The sequence below is a fragment of the Diplotaxodon limnothrissa genome, linkage group LG7 (assembly GCF_057381915.1).
Source record: "Diplotaxodon limnothrissa isolate DT_005_m linkage group LG7, D_limnothrissa_male_GT1.1, whole genome shotgun sequence".
Taxonomy (NCBI): Eukaryota; Metazoa; Chordata; class Actinopteri; order Cichliformes; family Cichlidae; genus Diplotaxodon; species Diplotaxodon limnothrissa.
Genome location: NC_140602.1, coordinates 17,172,763 through 17,196,342, shown reverse-complemented (window position 1 = coordinate 17,196,342; position 23,580 = coordinate 17,172,763). Strand labels below are relative to the sequence as shown.

The window sequence follows — 23,580 nt, the reverse complement described above, 5'->3', positions numbered from 1 at the left end:
CACGGGTTTTCTGCTTCCTTCTATTTCCGTTCCGCTACAGTTTTTTGTGCCTTTTTTAAACACATTTCCTCTTTCAGATGCTGATTGCACATGAGAGTGCATGTGTCAAACGTTGTGTGTGCATCTTCTGTCTGCAAAGCACTTCCTGGTTCCTGACAGTGCAGTGTTAGAAATATCCCCCTCCTGGGCCAGGGAACGGTTAAGCCTGGCCCCCCATTCCTTTCCTCTTCTTTTTCTCTCTCTCTCTGTCTGCTGACATATTTTCAGGCTTTCACGCCACACCTCAAATCTCTGGCTCCTTACTGCACAGAAGTTGCCAGATGTGATGGCAGCTGAAACTGAGTGTGAGAAAGTGTGTGTGTGTGTGTGAGAGAGAGAGAAACTGTGTGTATGGGTGGTGGTGGGGGGCTGAAAGACAGACGGAGAGACAAAAAAAGCTGTGTGTGTGAAAGTTGTGATGAAAATTGAGCGAGTGGTGTTATGGTTGAGATGATGTATATATTTATAGCATAAGTGACACTGTTCATTAGCAGCGAGCGAGAGAGAGAGAGTCAGCAAGGGGAGGGGAGGAAATGAACAATGGAGGGGAAATGATCAGTAATCTGCGACGCTAGCTGTCAGCCTCCACTGCAACAGCCTGTCTGGATTCTGGATCTCATTATAGGTAAATTCATTTGGCTTTGGGGCCACGGCCAAAATATGCTCAAGCAATTGAGAGAGGCAGAGAGAGTGTATGTGAGTGTAAATGTGTGCACAAAAAAGGGAAGCACGGGTCGGTGTTTTATTATAAGTAGGATTTGCATATATCTTGGTTCTGTGATTGTCTGAACTACTTTTAATGCATTGCCAGTGATGCCTTTCACACTACCTGTTATTAGGGCTTCTAAAAATGAATCACCAAGATTCCAACTAAAGCTAACATTTAGCAAGCTAGTCTAAAGCATCACCACACACATTTGGACCTGTGAAAAGACTTTTGAAAAAAGGGGGCCTTGGTGATCATTGTTGTCCGCGTCTGTGCGTAGATCTGCGTCCCAGCCTCGATGATCGTGAATCCGTAAACAAATGTAAAAAGTCAGCAAATGCAAAAGGGGCACAAGTGGAGGCATTGGTGAGAAGGATGGTGCAGGAAAAAAAGGAGTGCAAACATAGTAAACAGAGCCTGAAGGGAGAGAGAGCATGTGAAAGACAGAGAGAGAGAGAGGGCAGGGAGACGGAGCTTGCCATCTGGAAAACAGCATCTTTCCCTGCGCTCCGCTCCTCCCCTCTTCTTCCCTCTCGGCATCTCTCCCACGCTCCAGAGCCCAGCCTTCAGCTCCCGGGATCTTTCCCAAACTCTCCCGAGGTACGGGCGGTTTGTGTGTGCATGCGCGCGTGTGTTTGCGTGTGCCAAGTTTGTGAGATTCGAAGCCTGCGCGCGCGCGCGTGCTGTACGAGTACTTGACACGCGATCAGTACTTTCCGTGTGTTTGTCTCCCTCCTCTCCTCTCCGCGCAGCAGCAGCGGCCGCTGAGGTGGGCGTGCGGACCCTCTGACCCTCTCTCGCCCACTCTTCCTCCGTCTCTCCCTCTTCGCAGCAGCGACAGGGGGGCTATGGATGGACTGCGTTTACCTCCACTCATAGAGGAGGCTTTGGACTCCACAGGTCTGTGTGCTGCTGTGTTGTCAGTGTGTGTTCATCTGCGACTCCGCGTAGCTGGATACAGCCGTGTGGCGGTGTTTTTTTTCACTACAGATTATATAGACAGCGATCAGCCGGGGAAAAGGTAGATGGTTAATGTTTATCTCTCTCTCTCTTTTCTTTTTCTTTTTTTCAAAGAAAGAGCATGCTCTCTAAAAGTGAGTGATGTAAAGTGGGCAGGATGTGGAACGGGAGAAGGGTGGTCTGGTGTCGAGGTGTTTACTGTGGGAGCGTGTTTCTAAAGAGCTGCAGTCGAGCTGACAGACTGACTGAGTGAGTGAGTGGACAGCACGGTAAGATACGGCATCTGTGGACGTTTGATGGAGGCGACACGCTGCCAGGTAACGATTTGCTGGCAGCCAAAGGCAGGAAATAATTTAGGCCTAGCGTTTAGCACTGTTGAATTTGTTGCATATGTTATCCCGATGGAGAACTGATGGAATCTGGAGTCATGCAGAGCTGGGTGTTATTTTTGTTAAAGATTGAATCTCTCTCATGTTTTACACAGATTATCATCTGCGGAGGAATGAGACGTTGTTTTAGTGCACATAGTGGCTTGGAGCAGATGAGCAGCTGCACTTAGGCTTGCTTGGTAACTTCATTCCACTGAAAGTTGCTGCATGACAGCGAACACAATGCATCTTTATTTTATGTTTTCGCCTCAGATAGAATTAGTACTGTTCAACTATGCAGAGAAAATGTGTGGTATTTCTCTCTCTCTTTCCATGATTCTCAATGAGGAAGGAGTATGTGTTTTGCAGATAGAGTGGCCCTGTGTGTGTGTGTGTGTGGACGCTGGAAGGAGGATGTTTATTGGTGTGGAGGGGCTCGGAGAAACAGACACATACACAGGTCAGCAGTTTGCTCAGAGTCAGGTTTCCTTTTCCTCTGTTAATGTCCTAAAAGTGAACTTTCAGGAGCAAGGACTGGGTGGCTCATTTCTTTTAATATGCTCACCATAGATGCCCGTAGACTTATCGAACCACTTGCATTTGTGAGCAGTTTTGTTTATTACATTTGTTGTGCTGAAGCCTGATCGCCGTAACGCGGATGCTGTCTCAGGAGAAATCCTTCCTTACCTAACAAGCTTGTTCCTGTTATCTAGCCTCTTAACTCCAGGGACTCTTTTATTTTTTTTCCTTTCATCACAACCTGAGGCATGTTTTTAAAGCTGGGAATTCAGTGCTCGTGACGGCCAACACTGAGCTTATGGTGGTGTCAGGGCTGACTTCTGGAGAATAAAAAGACCTAGAAAGTGGATTGAGCTGAGTTGATAAGTGATATAGTTTTGAATTATGTACCTTTGGGGGATCTAAAGGGATTTAAGTGCATTTATTGTGCCCTGGCTGAGGTCAGCCCTAACTCTCAGCATAAGTCTGGGTTCTTCAAAAAAGCAATTTTATTAAAAATCAACAGCATTTCTCTGGTTTTTGCACTTTTGCTGAGGATTAATTCTACGCTGCCTTGCCACATCTACCAACAGAGATTGCAGATGCTCCTGTGCAAACACATGCTGCCGCCGAGCAAGATCACAGGCACATCTGACATTTACAAGGTGTCTGCATACGATGCCGCCACTGGCCACCATATTGTTCCTCCCTCCTACTTGCACGAGCTGCCGAACACTTCTCTCTCCATCCTTCTCTCAGCTTTTCCCACTCAGTATCTCGTCCCCCTCTTTCAGATGGAATCCTTTGCTCTCTTCAGCACCCACGCACCCTCCAACACACACACACACACACACACACACACACACACACACACACACACACACACACACACACACACACACACACACACACACACACAAACCTTTTGCACCTGCCAGCGCGTCAGCCCACGCAGCATTTCTCTCCTGTTCTTTCTCTCCAGTGTTGTGCCCTCATGCTGCAAAAATTCACATCAGCAGTGATACTCCCCAAAGATACACAAACAGAATTTCTCTCAGCTCTCCGGAACTAATAAACAGCAAAGTTGCTGCCTTGGACAAACTTTGTAGATGTGGGAGCTGCTTAGACCTTTGAGAAAACCAAAAAACCAAAAAGCCAAGAACAACAAACGAAAACAAATCTCGCATGCTTTTCTGTCCTCAAGCATCCCTGATCCCTGTTTCTCACTGTCACATGTTCCCCCCACCCACTTCTCTGGTCTCTCTCACCAGACTTAAGTGCTTCATTTAAAAAAATAGGGGGGAAAAAGGGCTCTTAAGGCACTCTGCAGGTCCCTGGCTAAACCAAGTGTGCCATGTGTGCTTTACTCTTACTCGGCTGTATAATGGAAAAATTCTTAAAACTTTCAAGTGAATGGAGAAGGTTCATGAACTCCCGCAGCTCCTTCTTTCAGCCCCCCTCCCGCCCCCATGGCTTTAACTTTTTGTTTCCCTCGCAGAAATGCTTGGCATTGTCAACCTATCATTAGCGCACCCTTCCTCGCGCTCTGGATTTATCTTTTTTGAATTTTGGCAGATACACAGTGAGCTGTGGTATCCCCTATTTTTCAAAATAAGACCTAAGTGATTAAAAAAAAGCTTTCCATAGTGATTGCTTTGCTGGGGGTGGTGGTTTGGGGGGAGGGTTCATTTGTGATGAAATGGGTTATAACTGCATGACTTGTTTTCCGTTCTTCTTCTGATGCTATTCAAACCCCTAATGGAATAGCTATGCAACAAGCTTATGCACACACTGCACCACCACAGATTCGTATTGAAAAAACCCCCCCCAAAAACACACATTCCCTGAATAAATCACCTACAGCATGCACACACTGACACAGATTTTGTGCGTACTCATCTAATGAGGCCAAATTATAGCACATCCTGCGATGCTTTTCTATTCCATTGACCCACTTTCCCTTATTCCCCTTTGAAAGCGCAAATACGAATTTTCCATTTAAATAACAGAACGGCTGATTAAGTCGCTTCAACTTTCTTTTCTTCTCCTGCTGCTGTTGTTCCTCACTCTCCCTGGACTTTTCAGCCTCTGAAGTGCAGTACAGAGAGAGAGCAAGGGAAAGAGATAAACTCACTTTAACCTCACAAGACCTCCACCTCTGTCGCTTGCTGCTCATCTGGAGTCTCCACGCAGCTTGAAAGCAGTGCATCTCATATGATGGTGACCTCACCGTGTGGGCTTCGTGACAGTGCACCTGATACAGTTGCACAGACTCTTCTCTGGGGGGGGTAAAGGAAAGGTTTCTATGGAAAGCAAAGCAGTGGACCAAAATACAGCTTTATCACCATGGTGATTCTCTATATGTTGAAGCTCTGGGTTGTTGGTGTGCTGACCAAGGGTGCATGGTGGATGTGGAGATGCGTGGGGTTAACGTCGTAAATCTTTCTCCTTCCTTGTGTGTCTCTAATTGTTTTTTCCCCGTCTCCCTTTCACATATGCTCCTACGGTGGCTCCTTGTTATTTCAGCTCCCCCTCCCTCCTCTGTATTATGTGTTGCTGAGGAAGTGTGCCAGTGCAGGGAAAAAGCTACAACATCAGAGCAGGGCTGATTTCAAAGCTGGGGTAGGAGGGGGTGTTGTGCATTATGCATGGCCTCCTACACGTACATCCGTCACACACACACACACACACACACACACACACACACACACACACACACACACACACACACACACACAGAGCAGATCACAGACATATATGATCATAAATACAGTATGTTGTGTATATAGACTCATCAGAAGTGGGGATCTCACTACACATGTATGCGTGCTCATATTCTATGTATTTACACACATGCAAAACCAAAGAGAAGTGGTCACTCTTGGCGTGTATTCATATGCAAATGCAAACTCTTGAGGCATATGCACAAATGAACCACTGACACCGCAGCACACACCTGTTTGCTCAGTCTCAACACACCCAGGACACGACACCCGTAGACAGCCTCCTCCAGCGCCGCCTTTCAGCGAGCAGTCGTTTCTTTTATTGGCTGATTTGACTCCAGATGTTCCTAACTACCTAACTAGCAGTCAATTCATTTAACTAGCAGCAATAGGGAGAGACTATTCTCTCGAAAGCACTTTGCTCCACATTTCCTATTATATTACACCTGATTGCATGAAGCGGTATCATTAAAGATAAAGACTGTAAAAAAAAAAGGTGAGCGCATAAATGCTGTTTTTTCCAGTAAATTCCTGTCTACTTAATTAGACTGCGAGGCTGAGCTTCAGATTTCGCTGCCCGTCCCTCACCCACCCCTCTGCTGGCTAAAAATCCCCGCTCTGCTCTTCAATTTTGCAAAGTGCAATTTTCATTATGCTCCACGCTCCATCGCAGAATGCCAAATCAGAAGCAAAACAAAAAGGCTGGTGTTGACACATTAAATGTATGAATTAAATCTCAGGCAGCCTTTTTGAGATGCTGACAAAGACTACTTGGCTCTGCCTGTTGCCTCTCTTCTAAAGTGGCACAGTGTGTATACCAACATACTCAGAGTGCTGTGCTGCAGTGTGATTATGAAAGAATGTGTTGTGCATAGATAAAAGGCGTCCTCTCCCCGGAGCTGTTGCACTGCTCCTGAGATGACACCGCTGTCCGTCGCCTGCTCTTGTATGTGCGCGGCGTCCATGTCTAATGCAATCCCAGCGTGACTAAAAGAAAAAATCAAGCACAGTGGAGTGAGCACAGGTGTCACTGCAGCTGATTTGGCTGCATAATGTGCTCGATATTCACCCACAAGGTGAGAAGATTAAGCTTCTTTTAAGAGCGATACGATGAGTAGAAAGGTGAAAGGTGGTGGTAAGGGTTTGCACACGATGCATCATGCAAAGCCAGACTCTTTCTCCTAAATATACCTAAAAAGTGTTTTTTTTAAAGTGAGGACAATAATGACCGTCTATACAGAATAGACATTTACAAAAGAAAACACTTGATCCAAAGCCTTTTGGAGTTGCCTACCATGAGCTCAACATATCCTGTAAGAGATTTGGATGTGAGTGATATTCAGTGGGAAGTCTTTTGTCTCTTGATGGCCTTTAGCCGCCCCTGGCTATACAAGCAGCTCCGGCTAAAACTCCCCGCCACAGAGCTCCGTCTCTCTCTTTCTTTATGACTAACTCGTTACACCAGCATCAAAGTTTAATGACAAAATAGCCCTGCGCTCATGAAACCTCTCGCATGCCTCTCAGGGGCCGCATTGTTTAAATTAACATCATTATGAGACAGGAAGGAATAAGGCTGTCACAGATGCATGATAAAATATGCTGTGATGTACACGGTTACATCTAGCGAGCAGAGAAAAAGAAAGAAAAAATAATTAGCACAAGAACCGGAAGCATCCCCAGAGCCGAGATTACACCGGTGAGCATCGCTCTTAATTAGGGTAGATCTTTAGTTAATGCTTTATTCCGTCCCCTGCTGCAGCCTTCTTCTTTTTTCTCATCACGTCTCTCCATCTTCTGTCCCTCAGTGAACACTATTCCCCCTCTCCCATCCTCACATTGCTTTCTGAGTACAAACAGCAATTTTTGGCCACTTGGAGACCACTCAGACATGAATGCGCAGTACTACATATTGATTTATTTCTGAGAAGGACTTGACCCAGGAGGGCATGCTGTTGAGAAGTGAGAGTGAAAGGATATTAGGTCAGTGTGTGTTTGCGTGTGTGTGTAATGCTAGAAGAACTGCCGGGGATGCCTTCTCTTCTGAACTGCTCTGACTTTGTCTCAGTAGCTGCAGCGAGACAAAGAGCTGTAATGCAAAATCAAGTTCACTCTTATTGGTCTGCCTCATATATAATGTCTCATTTTTGGTTTTAGAGCTTCTGATTGGGCCTGAGCTTATTACTGAGCGAAATCTTTTAAGAAGAAGGCAAAAATGTGACACAAGAGCACGTGAAAGAGCTGTGTGTCACATCTCTCTTACTATGAGTGGTAGCTCTGTTGTTGTGGACTTTGAGGTGCATTGCTGAGTGGTGAGTCATAGCGATTGCTTCACCTCCCCACTTCTGTTTCCGCATTGTGTCAGCTAACCTGCTCCACCTGCTGGCCAAACATTTAAATCCACAGTGCGGATACAAGGATGCGTGTGCCATAAACACAACGAAGCTTGAAATGCGGTGAATAAAGAGAAATATGTTGCGTGTGAATGCTGCTACATTAACATCTGCTTATTACAAAATTCTGACATTTTAAGGCACGTGTGATTTTCTTCCTTTAATCAGTGGAATCGCTCAAGAAAAAGGATTGCGTCTTAGAGTTAATCACAAAAGAGGATTTTCAGTTATATTGTGGGATTGAACAGCTACGCTTAAATCAGAGTGAACAGGATGTGATGTACAAAGAAGTCGGTGCCACTTTAATCACAAGATGGTGCTGTTGATTCGGGGGAGAAGAGACCATTTGCTCTGCAGCCAAGCGTGACTGAGTTTTTAGGCGATGACAGATGGGTTTGTCACCTGTAAGGCTCTCCATCCCTTTTCCTTCTCGTAATGTCTGCCATCTCTCTACCAGATGACCCCTGTGATCTGAAAGCCGAGAGCAGCCCCAATATGGACAACGAGATAACCGCCAAGGAGCGAGGAGTCCTGGAGGAGAACAACGAGAAAGAGGAGATGGACCAGGAGAGATCTCAGGAGGAAGAGGGGGAAGAAAAGAAACTGAAAGAGGAGGAAGGTGAAGGGGAGGAGAAGAGGAAGAAGGAGCAAGAGTCGCTGACTGAGGAGCAGGAGCTGGAGGAGCTCAGGGCGCAGGTGCTGCAGCTGCTGCTGGAGCTGGAGGAGGCCAGAGAGACCTCCAACAAACATCAGGAGAGCTTCCACGAGCTGCAAGGTGAGAACTCTAGCCTTGAATACCTCTAGGACTGTATCCCTTAACTGTAATATGTATGTTCATTATTTAATACCTTTAACTATTAATTTATTAACATTAACATTAAAGCATCTCCCATAAAAATCAATGCAAATGCACTAATCATCCATCAACATGCATTAATTCTGTAACATTTTTTCTGGCATTTATAGAATATGCTGACTGCCATGATAGTCCCCGTTCTAACATTTCTATCTGTCATGTTCAGTCACAACTGGAATCGGTAACAAAAGCTGAATAAAAAGCACGTCACATTTGAACACACGTAGGTAATAAAACACAAATAGCTGGGCCTCTTTCGCCGATTTCTCTTCATAAAATAATTTTTCCTTCTTTTAATTCTGGGACAGCTTTGCAAAAAGCAATGCTACACCAAGCGCTTTGCTTAGAAATGAATCTACATTTTGCAATTAACCATCATTTTTCAAATCTGCAAATTGTTTGCCAGCGCCGCTCCTAAATCGCATTTACAAAAGCAATAACCCTGGGCTTTCATTCGTTACATTTCCAACACATGCATATTCAGTGAGTGGAAAAGAAAAATAATGGAAATAGCTAAGACCAACAAGCAAAGTTGAAAAAGAAAAAAAAACCTTTCATTTAATTGCGGCTAAATTTTCTGTGAGCTAAAAACGCTACCTAACATTTTTAACTAACCTTGTTTTTGGCCTTTCCCTCGCTGTGAAAAAAACTCCATTTGTGCTGTAAGACACATGATTATAAAATTCCTGTTACAATCTCAGCCTGAATTTTCTTCAGAGTACTTTTACATAAATGTTTGCACTATTTTTTCCCCTATTTCTACACTGATCAGTAGAAAAAACCCTCTCTTAACTTTGTACCTGAGGCATCCTTGTGAAATTTTGTTAGATACATATATAGAAGGCGAACTGTTTATATGTGGTTACAGACAGTCTGTTGCTCATAGTCATTAAGAAGAGCATAAGCTCATACCTTAGAAATGATGAGCATAATGCTCAGAGACACTAGCAGTGACTAAGGCCTTGGGTATGAGGTTACACTGAGCTCAGTGTGTGTGCGTTTATGAGTGTGTGCATTTAACAGTGTGTTATTCTTAGAGACATAGCATGGTGAGCTCAGCAGTTTGTCTGGCAGCGGGAGGAACCATTCCTCAGACAACTGCGCTCACACTGCGGGAAGTTTCTAGACGGAGTGTCCTAGACCTCAACCAGAATTCAGTATTGGTCGAGACCCTCTGGGAACAGTCAGCTGTTCGGTGCGTTGGCAGCTGATGCATGCAGATGCGGTTGTCTCGGTTTCGGGTTTCTACGCCCACACCAGTAATGATGTAGCTTGATGAATGGATTAATCTGAGGGCGTTAAAAACCAAATTTAAAATGGAAAAAGTTATAAATAATATTGATAACAATCTACTAACTGTAGCTTAAACATTATGAAAATAAAAAAGTGAGATTCTACATCCATGCAAGTGGCACTGTGAGGTGATACTGAACAGCTGATGTTCAGCAAGTAGATTGTTTATGAATTTCATGAGCTTGGTGAGAACATTCTGGGAAGCGACTGGTGAGTTTGGTGAAATGGCACAATGGCCTGTTATGGAGGGCTTCCTGTGTAGTCAGCGGTTATCTGTCTTTTTTAAGAAGTCACCCTCTGCTGAGAGGGGCCCAGTGCAGATAGATGAGACCTAAGTGACCCCAACCCTCTAAGAAGAGGCCAGCCCTTATCTTAGCTTTAGCCAGTGACTGGCTTGCTCCTCATTTCAAGCTTAAAGTTGGCTTATCACAGTCTTTTCCATTTGGTATGATAGTTTAACCGAACAAAATGTCACAATGCTAAGCTCCCTGTTTAAACACAAAACATGTTATATTGTTAAAGCTAAATTGAATCAAAGACTTCTTTCAGTCACTGAACAGGACATAAGGAAAGCGAAACAGTGAAGCAGCAGGTGATCAAAAAACAGACAGACAATGTCTCAAAATCTCCAGTGACAAATGAGAGTTATCCAGCCCCAGTGATAATCACATGGACTTCAGAGACCAGCACTATCAAGCAGGAATAAGAGTCAGTAAAGAATTTCAGGGTTTAACTGAGTTTTCTGTATTACAAGGATCATTCATAATGAAGTATATTGCCAGGCAACTTACGCTATACCTACCTACCCTATTTTCAAACTTGTACTCGTTGACCTTATATAAAATTTGCAAGCAAGCCTTACCAGGTTGAATTATGTGTTTATATTTACTCTCACACCATTTAATGCAACCGGGTTGCTGCTTAAATAGTAAGGCTAAAACTGGCTTATACAGAAAAGAAGCAGCTACTCACATTTAGGCAGCGAGTGAATTCAGACGTATTTTTAGTCAGATCTTCCCGTGCACATTTTTTCCAACTTTCCTCCCGGCTTTAAATAGATTTTATTCAGGCCGTCTCACGCTTTTCCAGTCTTGCTGACCACCAAATCACTTAAAGCGCATACACATGCTAGTACAGCACTTTTCCTATCACACACACTCACACACCTCTCCTTTGGCTGCAGCAACTGTGCATTTGGCGTGTATGATGAGTTTTCTAATTTTATAGTTTGCTCTTATTTTGTAAAATATTCCTGCGTGCTGCCAGCAGACTGGTCACCTTCTGCCAATGCCTTTTTATGTGAATAGATTGGAAAACTCAGGGTTGATAGCCACCTTTTGCGTGACTGCATAGCAGGAACCCAAACGTTGGGGTATGAAAATATACCCCGGGTCTGTTGGTCTTGCTTCATATTACAGACCGCAGGTGTTGGTGATCAGGCGCCTGGAGGGGTGCCGCAGATAGACCTGAAACACTCTTCCAAGCAGCAGCCTGAAGTCAGTGGGCATAACAGGCACTTTACATGTTTAGGTTCTTATGCAGGACACAACACAACGAAGAAGGCATTTGATCTGAAATTTGATCTGTAGATAACTCACTGCCATTAAGTACACAAGCCACAAGAAGGCTAAGGCGTCCTCCAGCAGATGGTACAGCCCCCACAGAGACCCTGATCTTAGCAACATGGAGTCACCCTGGGATTACACAAAGAGACACAAGCAATTAAGGAATGTGGCAACTTTTCCAAAACACTTGGAGCAACCCACTTGTTTCCAAAAATGTATAGAAGAAGTTGTACTAATGAAAGGTGCACCAAATACTGATTAAAAAAAACCCTTTTTTTACAATTAAATTGTACTTGTGAAAGTACTTTGTGTGTGTGCATGTTTTTTTACAAGTATCTTAATTCACTCTAAGTGTTTATAATTTAGCCATCGATCCATTATCTTCCATTATCTTTATTGTGGATTGGATGGAGCCTATCCCAGCTACCATAGGGCGAGAGGCCGGGTACACCCTGGACAGATCGCCAGTTTGTCGCAGGACTAACACATAGAGACATCTCACCATTCAGCTTACATTACCCCATGGGTAATTAACCCAATTAACATAAAGGAGGTTTCTTCCTGTTAAAAGGGAGTTTTTCATCCCCACTGTCACCATGTGCTTGCTCATAGGGGGTCGTCTGATTTTTGGAGTTTTATCTCTATTATTTTAGGGCCTTGACCTTAGAATTTAAAGCACCTTGAGCCAGTTGTTGTGGTTTGGTGCCATGTAAATAAAACTGAATTGAATGGACATATGATTTGATTTAAGAATACGCTCTCGCTATCCTTCTAGCTCCTCTTGCTGCTATATAAAAGCCATCAGTGAATCTGCCTGAAGTATGTGGCAGAAAACATTTGGCATGAGACATACTGATAGGGACCAAAAATAAACAGAAATTCAAAAATAGCAGCAAACCAAAAGCTGTGAAACTGGCAGCCAAAACACTCTGTGTTATTTTTCTACTGCTATCTGTTAAGTTTAGAAGAGAATTTTCCAATGAAAAGGATCATTAGGAACTCGCATACCAGAAAGAAAAATCCTGCTAAGTAATATTGACGGTCTGCTCACGTACTGTTCATTGCTTTTAACAGAAGCAGACATACAAAGCTGCTTGTGTCATCCAGTCATGCCTCAAGGTTGAACAGCTTATCAAGTTGTCATCTTTCTTCTTTTGGCCTGCTGCACTTTTTCCCTCTTATCTCACTACACACTCCTGACTCCCCGTCTCTCCTCTTCAGGTCTGTTGGAGGATGAGCGTCTGGCAAGTGCCCATCAGGCTGAGGCATTCACACGGCAGATCCAGAATCTGCAAGGTATCAACACAATATGCCTAAAGATCTCTAAAATAACATTTTGTGTCATTTTTTCCCCTTGGATTAAAAAAATCAAAAGTTTTACATCCCTCAGTGCTTAAGGTCTCTGCAGATTTTGATCTTTAAGCTGCTAATTTATTAGCTTGACTTCTGTTTCATGCTACCACTTATGCAGATTTTTTGTTCTCAAAGACAGAAAATCAGAAGGGAAATTTTTTTTTTTTAAGTTGCGAGGTGGAGAAAACTCTCCATTCCTGAAATGACTAAACTAATAATCCCAACCTGACCCTGAATAAAAAGCATGCCAGTTACCATCAGTTACATCAGCTCCTCTTTCAAACAGCACCCGCACAGACACACACACACAGGCGTATGCAAGTGCACACTAACCACCTACACACACAAACACACACAGGCCCACTACTGCAAAGCCTCAGGTGAGATCATACATATACACCCATACTGACACTGCAGTCTCACCCACACATCTGCCATAAAGAAAACCTAACGTTCTCCTCCTCCTCCTCTTCCTCTTCCCCCGCTTGCCACAGCCCAGCTGCGCTCTGTGCAGGAGGAGATGTACAGCCTGGAGGAGGAGAAGGAGAGCGAGCTGGCCGAGGCCCAGGAGGAGCTGCGCACGGCTCAGGAGGAGGTGCTCCTGCTCCAGCAGGCCGCTGAGGAGGCAGCGGCGGAGAGGGAGAACGACATCGCCTCACTGCAGGAAGAGCTGTGTCGCCGGCGGGCCGAGCTCCAGCGCCTAAGTGAAGAAACCCAGGAGTACGAGCTGGAGATAACCACGCTCAGGGCCGAAATCAGCATGAAGAGCCAGCGCAGGGAGGCTGAGAGGAGAGAGGGTGAGGGATGAGGAAAAGGGGGGGGGGGGGGGGGGGACAGATGTCAGAGAAGAAGTGACGTTGCATCACGTGTGTCTTATTAGGTTCTTAGTTACCCAAGTCATTGTAGTCTTACAAACTTGAGAAAAAAAGGCGACTGGTCATCTTTAAGTTTGTGAATTTAACCCTACTAGGCATTAAATCCACCTTTTTTCTCCATCTTAACTCATGTGACGTAGGACATGAGAAGTAGTAGGTCAATGACCACCTCTCACAGGAACAACCCCCAGTAGGGGTTAAATACCTGGGACTCTTACTGAAGCCTCTTGGATTAGAGGTGAAAACATCTTCACAAGCTTAAAAATAAAGTTTTCTTCTTTCTTCAAGCTTTTAAGTTTAGCACAAAAAGCCTGTGATCAGTCTTTGCACGAGGATGGTCTCGTTCCCTCACAGCATGTTAGTAAACTGCAGTCAAGAACATCTGTCACTGGCGGGTTCAGTAAATGCTACAAAATAGGATTGCTGGGAGTTGAAAAGGGAGTGACATGTGTGTGTATATTCAGAATACCAGGGACATGAGGTCACGACAGGGAGGGACCCACACTTCCAGCGCATGATGTCACCGCTGGGGTCTGGAGCTGGGTGGGACCGAGGGTGGGGGGAACATCACCCAAAATGCACAAACATTATTGGTGAAAATGGCTTTTCTGCTTCAGTTCTTGCACTTACTAAAACATTTGTAAGCCTTAAAGGAACTGCCAGTCGGATTTTGATACCAGTGAGACAGAGCTGGCATGGATGTGTCATCCTGCTGCCAATCCAGGCTAAGCTAACCAGCTGCTGGCTGTCGCTTCATCTTCAGCAGACAGATATGAGATTGTTCCAAAGCTTCTCGTGCTCTGACAAGAGAGCGGATGACTAAAATTTACGTTTTACACTGTCTGTACTATAAAGATGTGTAGGAGTATACAATGTCGTTTTAAACATCCTCATATGTGCCCTTCTTGCTCCGACAGGTGACGTTGACCTGCTAAAGGAGGAGTGCCGTATGCTGAGGGAGGAGTGTCAGACCCTGAAGGAGGACAACAGACGGCTCTCCGAGAGGCTGCAGCTGCTGCAAAGACAGAGGACATGGTGAGAGGTCAACGACTGCTCGCTCGTCAGCTGTGCTCACTGGATCAGCTGGAGGGGATACCCTCTGGTATCACTAGCTCCCATCACAGCACCGACCACCTGTTTAAGCACTTCAGTAAAGTTGTAGCATGATATGAGGGATTACACATAAGCAATTAAGAATTAAGAATGCCTTTGAATTGTAAGGTTGTTCTATATGATGAGCATTTGCCAATATTGTCTGGCCATTTACTGGGAAATTGAAAAGAATAGTTGTTACTGTGCTATAGGGTGTAAATATTTTAACTTCAGGTTTAAATGTATGTGTAGCTGACAAGCAGGTTGACAAAACAGTGTCACCATTTGATATCAACATTTCTTCTAAGGGTTAACACATCCTCCCATCCTCCCGTTTTTACAATAAGAAATAAAAAAAATGGTAGAAGCCGGTTAATTTGAAGCCGCTTTTTGATCTCGCAGCTCTAGCGTCTACCTGTCGCTGAAAGAGGAAGACGCGGGGGAGGGCACAGAGGGAAAGGAGATGGAGACCGGCTCAGATGAGGTCATGACAGAGAGCTACATGACCATGGCCCAGTCTGAGAACTGTCGTCTGGTGGACGCCTCCATCCAGAAGAACATCTCATTCGATGGGAAGCCGATGACGCCGACGAGCTGGACCGGAGGGATCGGGGAGATCTTCTCGCTGAGAGACCAGCTGAAACAGGCTGAGGAGAAGGCCTCACAAGTTCAGAGAGAGGTACAGTGCCCTGCTTTGCTAGAAAGTGGCACAGATTTGGTACACGTTATTCTTCTGATTCTTTTGGCCTCTGTGTCCTCCAGTGTGAGGGTCTGAAGATGGAGCTGCAGGAGTTGCAGGTACTGTATGACAGCAGTCAGAGGGAGAGGGCAGAGCTGGAGGAGGAGCTGCAGCGCTGCAAGGCAGAGCTGGAGAAGCTGTCGGGGGGGACGCAGGTGAGGAACCGCAGAGCTCAAGCCCATCACGGGACAAACTATAATAAAAGTATAGCGCCGGCATCAGCAGAGCAACTGATTGAAAAGCTGCACAGCTTTCTGCGATTACTAATAATATATTTAGTAGATATTTATCATCGCTTTCTGAACTTGTTTTTAAATGATATGAATTTATTCTAAAAGCAATATTCCAGTTACACAATGAAGAAAATGTAAAGTTGTTTTTGTTGTTGTTGTTTGCAGTCACACTATCTACTAACACATAACGAACCTCACATTGCTCCTCACTGTATCCTGTGTCTGTTGAGCCCACTTTTTTATGTGTCCCATACTGCAGCGATACATGTGTTGATATGAGCTGACCTGGCCTGTCAGCCCATATCAGTATTTACTGTGTGCTTTGGGCTGGGGAACGTTCCCCCCACTGTGTCTGTGTCCTGACTGCTCAGTTAGAGCAATGCTTAAATACTGTTGTTTGACAAAAACACAAAATCTCTAATAAAACGCATTCAGGCGCCTTGGAGCTAATGCACTTTATACCACTGAAGCATATAAGCAGACTTGAGATCTTTTTAAAACAGTAAATGTAATTAAGCTGCTTTTTTTTTCTTGTTTAGACTTTTTATTTAATACCAGACTGGTTTCTCTTCCTTCTAATAAAGTTACATATGAAAAATCTAAATGAAATGAAATGAAAGTGAACACAATTCATGCCATATTCATTTAAAGCGCGACTATTCTTACATAATAAGTACTTGAAAGCATCCAGCATGGTTTGTACATTGAACTATGAGTTATAACTTCTCAGTTCAATGTATTTTTCATGACCTCTCAGCCTTCCAGGTGCCACTGAATGAAAGCATAGGTTGTGATTTCCATTGCAAAGCTCCCGAGGAATTAGAATGCACTGACGGTAGAACAGTCTGTGCTTTCACCTGCATTGCCATGCAAAGACAGTCGCTACTCTGAAAGTCGAGTATTATCAAGTTTTAAAAAGAGCGCATAAAAACTCAGTGAAAAATCTAAACAAAACCTCAGAATTTGGATCATATGCTTGCGATGGTTGAAATCATCCAGTGAAAACAGAACTGTGTTTTGTCTGCAACAGCCATGATGAGATGTCTCCACATCGTGTCAAACTGTCTACCCGTGCCTGTCTCTGATGCTGTCCTTGTTCTCTGAATGTCCATGACCTCTCAGCCTGTTTGACGACAAATTTCTTACGACTTACGAACAATTTAACTTCAAAATGAGGATAGAGAGACTAATACACCTTCATATGCTAAGTCCATCCTGCGTGCCTTTCCTTCTTTTTCTTTTCTTTTGCTAGCATGATATCACACGCAGCCAGGAAATGCCACACAGGACTGCTCACGCATACTCACACTGAGTTGATGTTTATGTCACCGTAAAGTTATGCATTGTTTGTTTAATAGGAAATATTAAATCACTCCACCACAGTCCTTCCCCCCGTATATCACAGCCACAGGCCATTTCACACTTAGAATTGAGTGATTTGTGTAGTGTAGTGGTGGTCCATTTGTGCCGTTGTCACACATCCTTATCTGTTTGTTTTATTATTTGGCTACGTCGCTCCATCATTCATTCATCCCCTTCATTGCCATGGTCCTTGTGTTTGTTTCTGTTCCCTCCTCAGAGATTCATCCATCCGTCTGAGCACGCTGTTCTCTCCATCCCCTTCATAGGAATGATTGTAATTGTGGCTGTGGTCTGGTGCTGGTTGTCGGAGCTGGCGTCCCAGAGAGCAAGGTATGGGAGGAGCTTATATCTGTCTGAAGCGTAATGCTACTTATGGTTCTCGCAAAATACGCTATGGATTAGTTCACCTAAATTACACAGAAAAAAATTTCAATAATATGCTAAACGAAAGAAAAACAAGAGCACTCAGAGAGCGTAATCCCCCCTCCCCCAGAATGCAAGGGCTATACTAAAACTTTAAGGTTTTATGATGTCTTATTACAACATGCTGACATCAGCCTGCTTTTATAACAACAACTCTGATGTTTGACCTCAGACAAGGAAGCATTACATATTAAAATTGTGCATTTTATTATCTTTACCCAGATGATTGGAGCAGAACTGGCTGAAATCTTTGGCTTTTAAGCTGTAAAAACTTTTTTTAAGATATATTCTTGCGGCGTGTCATTTGCAAAACATTAAGCCGTCATTGAAAAAATGAAACATGTTGTACAGCTCTCTCCATGCCCTTTCATATGATATCTTACTCATTATAGTTTCATGAAATTTCTTTCAAGGTCAGCTTTGAAATCCTGGAGTTTCAAAGTGTTTAGCTGGCTCGCTGTGAGCTGTCTGGAGATGGGAGGGTTGCACGTCTAATTTGCTGACAATACGTAATTGGGTCAATAATAAATAAGCAGGTTTTTATGTGTTAGAGTCCTGACTTCAGCTGAGAGAAGGAAGAGGAAGAGCAAGATGTGGAAATAAGGGAGGAGAAAGTGCAATGGTGGAGGAGGAAAAAGACATAATGAAAATGAGGTGATAAAAATAAACATGTACAAATGTTAAATGGTCATGTGTAAATATATATATTTGGATATTTGGGATCTTGAAATTAAAACGAACTTGCAAGGAGTACTACATAAAAAGTGATTAGGTGAAATGGCGCTGTCTGTCTTAGCCACTGTAATAAAGATGGCAGGGCTCGAAAAACTACTTAAAACTACTCTCCTTTATTCATAAATTGTGTAATATAACAATAGTCCACGGAATGATAGTGCATGGCTAATAAACCACACAGCTGACGAATGATCTTTGGAGGTATCAAAGATGAAATTTAAAGAATACAAGCATGTCCACACCTCGTTATGTTGGGAATCAGGTGTTTTCAGTTGCATTGCAAAGCAAATCGAGCAATGCAGTCTGGCTTTACAAACATTTGTGAAAAAATGGGCCAATCTAAAGAGCGTCTACTGTTAGATATGTAAAGTTACAGAGCAGGGTCAACAACACTCTGCTGACTCAATAACTGCAGAGCTCCAAACCTCCTCTGGCATTAATGTCAGCACATAAACTGCACCAGGAGCTTCATGGGATGGGTTTCCATGGCCGAGCAGCTCCTGTAGATGTAAAGTGTTGATAGCCTAGTGCTTTTAGTCCATACAGTCAGAAGTAAATATGTTTTTCTGTTATTTTGGTGAACTAATCCTTTATTTGTCAGGAATCTTTGTGTTTAGTTGTTATGGGAGAATATAAACTGAAGAAATTCCAAATACGGCCTTTAAAATCTGAAACACACTGAAAAACAGATAATATGAACCACTGTGGACCATTTATGAAAGGTCAACATGGGACGGGTGGGCAGTTTGGCAAAACTGAAAAACAAGAAATCTTTGAGCTTCACTGAATGAATAATGTAAAGAAAAAGCTCAACCATTTTATTGGGAAATATGATTTACCGCTTTCTTGCCAAGATTTAAATGAGAAGATTGTTACCATTTATTTGTGTCAAATGTGAAACTACAGCCAAATGATATTTAGCTTAAATTAGTATTTATTTTAAAATGTGGTTTGTAAATAGTGAGCTTTGGAGGTGTGAGTTGGTGTTTCCCTAACCAACTACCCCCTGATTTGTTTACACTGACATTAAATCAGTAACAATCTTCTCATCTCAATCTCCTTTTTTTTTCCCCATCTCAATCTCTGAGAGAAGCAATTGTGCCCATTTCCCTAAACGTGGAACTATTCTTTCTATAAGACATCTAGTTTGTATCTATTGGTGACAGTTAACCTCTGCTGACTCCTGACACTCTTCTTTTCGTGTCTTCCCTCAGGGGAGTGAGGTAGGTTGGAGCTCCATTGTGACTATCACTGCAGCCACAGCTGTGCTTCTAGTGATGACTAGCTTATTGAGAGCTCTCGTCCGATTCTGACTGGATGGGTAACAACCGCACGGGACGGACGTCTGCTTCAGACCAGCCCTCACGTCTCCTGCCATGTCTATATCGAGTCACCTGGAATGATCTAAATGTGATAGAAGTGACAACTTTGTAGTAGAAACACCTACGGGGAAACCTTTATCTCTAACGAGACGGTACTACATGCACGCACAGGCTGAGAAAGATGCGCCCGGCATCACTCAAGGCTGAAGACGACAATGAGCTGACCTGCAGACAGTGCACACAAGGACTGTCCTTTAAATGTATGCTAGTGCTGTGTCATTCCTCTTCTGTGCCAGTGAATATGATTTTTTTTTTCTCTTTTAACAATGTGACAAATTATGTTTTTCAGTAGGATGTACTAAATTGGTTTTAGTTTATTTAACCATTATTTATTTATTTACTATTTAAACTGTTGTTAATAGGTGTCTCTGATCATAAGGACAAGCATTTGATTTGGAGTAATGCGCTGAAACCCCCAAAAGTGTACATAGCAGAAAGAATTGTTAACAATCAGTTACTGACCCCCCACCCACCCGCCAAAAAAACAATGCAATATATGCATGAACAAAAGTTAACAAGTCTTCATGAATTAGCAGTCTATCATATCTATTATTGTGTTATTTTGCCCTTAAGTTAGATATTAGACAGCCTTCATTACAAAGTCTGCAAGCATGAGAAGGCTGATTGTGGTCAGCCCCTCTTCACATTCCCCTTAATTTATCAATGAACCAACACACCAGGAGGTTAATGCAGAGCCACTTCACTTTGAAATACCCCAACAATATGATTTCTTGTTATGTACCAACATAATAAAGCAGCGTTAGGAGCAAATCCTGGTGGGGAGGGTCTATGTAGTCATTGTTTCGTATACTTTAAGCTAATGCTAATGTCATTGTGAAGGAATTCATGTTCGTTTTCCTCTGTAAGGCTTTAAACTGGCTTTTGAGTGTTTTGTTAGTGATTTTTTTAGGCGACTGCAGATTGTTCAAGGTACACAGTGTGAGAATGTCGACCTTCAGCTTTACCTACTACATGCTTTATGGGGGGAAAAACCCCTGCAGGTCTGATTACTACCAGTTGATATCCAGATATTGACAGATTATAACACTGATGCAGTGAAATGAGCGAGCACAGCTATTTCCGAAGGCATTACAGACGCAGTTATGGGTCCAAAATATGTAAATAAGAAAGTGTCAGAACGAGTTAGGCTAAGCATCAGTTAGGAAAAACTTATGTATCTATGGCAGGACTCTGTTTACATTTGTGATATATGTTATTTTCTTGGTGAAAAATCTTTTAGAACTGAAAACGGCATGCTAGAAAAACATAGAAGCACAAATATATAATTTATGTTGTTTATGTGGATTCTTTGTATTTCATGTATATAGATGTGACATATAGTACTATGGGAGAGATATTTCTTAAATCCATTTGTACTAGCTTTGTAGAAAGTCTACTCTATTTTGAAAGAGCATCGTATATTTGATAGCCGAAATATATGTCATTTTAATGTTCATTATTTATGGTGATGTCATTCAGGAGGATTGATAGCATCGCTTACCATTTTCAGTACCTCCGTGTCTAGAGGTGGTGTAGCCGTTGCATGCGTTTAGATTGCAGTTGACCGTAGGTGCCAGAAAGTGCAACTCCTGTTTCTTAAAACCTGTTGAGTTTCTGAAACGTATTGGAAGTTTTTTCTGAAGCCTCAACCTTCATTAGCAATGCCTGACAAGTTTTATTTCTGCATATGCACAAGAAAACAGAAAATGTGCCGCTGGACTGCAAATGTTGTCAGTGTCTGTTGGATCAATCGTACAATAGAAATGGAATTCCCATTACTTGCATTAGTATAGAATACTGTCTGATTTGATTCATGTGTCACTCACTCTGAGTTTCCTTCATGAATACTGACTTTTATCATAGTTTCACGAGCTTCTGTAACTGCAGTGTTTCTCGGCTTACTGCTTTACATTTGGATAGCATTGTTGTTTTCAATATAGTTGTGGCTATTTTGTTACACGGAGGTCTATTTTGCACTGTACACGACTTGAGAAAATAAATATACCCGACCCACATGATGTCTGAGAGCTTTATTTTTTCCTGGGTGGTGGCCTCACTCGGCATCAGTCACAAGGTATAAAGGTCTTACGGAATCCCATTCATGAAAACATAAGTCCAGCCTGAGTAAGAGCAGTCTCCCTGGTGGCGTCACATTACATGGGTTGTATGGATATTAATAAACTTCCTTCCAACGGCGTGACATAAGCTGACAGACATGGCTTCCTTACAGATGGCACAGAGGTTACACTCATGACTCCACTGCCACAGCTCATGGTTTACTGAGTTTGAGTGCATCCAATTATCTAAAAGTAGCCTACATGTGCAGCTCTATAGAAAACTAGTGCCGGTAAAACCCTTCACTGCACGGCTGTCTTTCACTTTTGGTTCACATGAAATTACTTTTCCAAGTTTCAAAATATTTCACTTCGGATTGTGAACCAGGTTTCTATTTTGCTCTGGCTCAGAGTTAGGGCTAAAGAAGTGTCAGATCCAGCAAAATTTAATCAGCTGGCCTTTGGCCTCAGGCCTATCTGTCCTGCAAATTCACCCCAAATCCCTTATTAAATATTTAATATATTCACCTGACAGACTAACAGGGAAAAGCTAATTAAAAAAGGTAGACCGCTGACTGTGATAGCAGCCATGGGCAATCTGGTGGAGATATAATGCCAACTCAACAGAGTCCAGGTCAACAGATCTTGCTCCGTGTTACGGTTCTTGCTTGAGTTTAGTTATTCACCATTCTTTATAGTTCCTTATAAAGATGGGAGCTGGAGTTGAACAAAAATAAGACACTTTATACCAACAAATTAAAGAAATACCATTGTAGAATTTGAATATTTGCAATGTTTTTAGTGATTAAAATGTAGAATAGTGCTCTGTTTTTTCTGTAAATTCTGATTCATTATTTAATTGTATTTTAAAAAATTATTATATTATGATTTGATTTTGTGTAAATATTCAGTGATGTTGTAATTTGTGCGAATATATATAATTTTTTTTTTTTTTTTTTAAAGATTGTAGTTGAAGTATCAGTTCACTGTGCCTGTGTAAAACCCACTGACACAACTTTTCTGGACAATGTTCTGGATGAAGCTTAAAAGAATGTGCATTTCTCCTGCAGTGCTATGGTCCACCATAGATTTAGCAGAGTAAAGTAACACTCCAGTATCTCAGGGACACCTTGCTTCCATCATAAAGGAGAGAAATCCTCTGTTCAGAAAGAAACAAACTCACTTTGGTGTGCTTCGTGGTCAGCCCTGAGAGGTCCTGACAGGCTCTGACTCTTTCAGCTGCAGGAAAATGTCAAATTTACAGTAACTTCACAACATATGTCATTTATATGAAGCGCTGGAACACGTCGTTGTTGAGTGGAACAACAGTGTTAAAAGGTATCTTACTAGCAGGTGGGAGATCACCATGGGCACCCCGTGCTGTGTCCATACTGAGTATCTTGTAAATGCCATCTGCATGTGTCACAGTTATACTTACCTCCCACTACTTCATCAAGGCTGGTGCTGGCATCTGGTGTCACTGCCATGTCAGTGCTGAGTCACAGCACCACCACAATCCTTGAAGCCGCTGCAAGCCTGGTGTTTATTCTGACCTACTCATTTAGAATACAGATAATCAATTTTTCAGTGAGCTGATGCTGTCCACACACACACTCCCACTCTCTCTCTCACAAACACACTGTTCATCAGGTGCTGATATCGTGCTGTCACTGATCAGAGCTGGAGATGAAACTCTACTCATGTAGCTGGATAACCTTGACCCACAAAGGGGTTGGCTTTTAAAATTTGAAATTTGAAAGCTGAGAGAGACAATAACTCAAAACCATCATCTCACGAGCTTTTCTGAGCTTTGCTTGCCTGCACACAGATGTATTTCACTCAGTGGTGGCAGATAGCAGTCAACCCCACGTAATGCAGCGACTTCATCTTCACCTCTGTGACCTCATCCTTTAAGATGTTTTGTCCCAGGCCAC

The 23,580-nt window shown here is 43.0% G+C and overlaps 1 protein-coding gene across 1 annotated transcript; it reads left to right on the top strand.

The window, feature by feature from the left end:
- Positions 1–1,477: 1,477 nt before the first annotated feature.
- Positions 1,478–21,598, top strand: ccdc136b (coiled-coil domain containing 136b). The gene is made up of 9 exons (XM_085359354.1): positions 1,478–1,645; positions 8,142–8,459; positions 12,620–12,694; positions 13,246–13,548; positions 14,544–14,661; positions 15,121–15,397; positions 15,481–15,612; positions 17,270–17,382; positions 19,425–21,598. Exons 1-9 carry the CDS (start codon positions 1,594–1,596, stop codon positions 19,435–19,437), a joined length of 1,401 nt encoding a protein of 466 aa, XP_085215480.1. The 5' UTR covers positions 1,478–1,593; the 3' UTR covers positions 19,438–21,598.
- Positions 21,599–23,580: the final 1,982 nt, after the last annotated feature.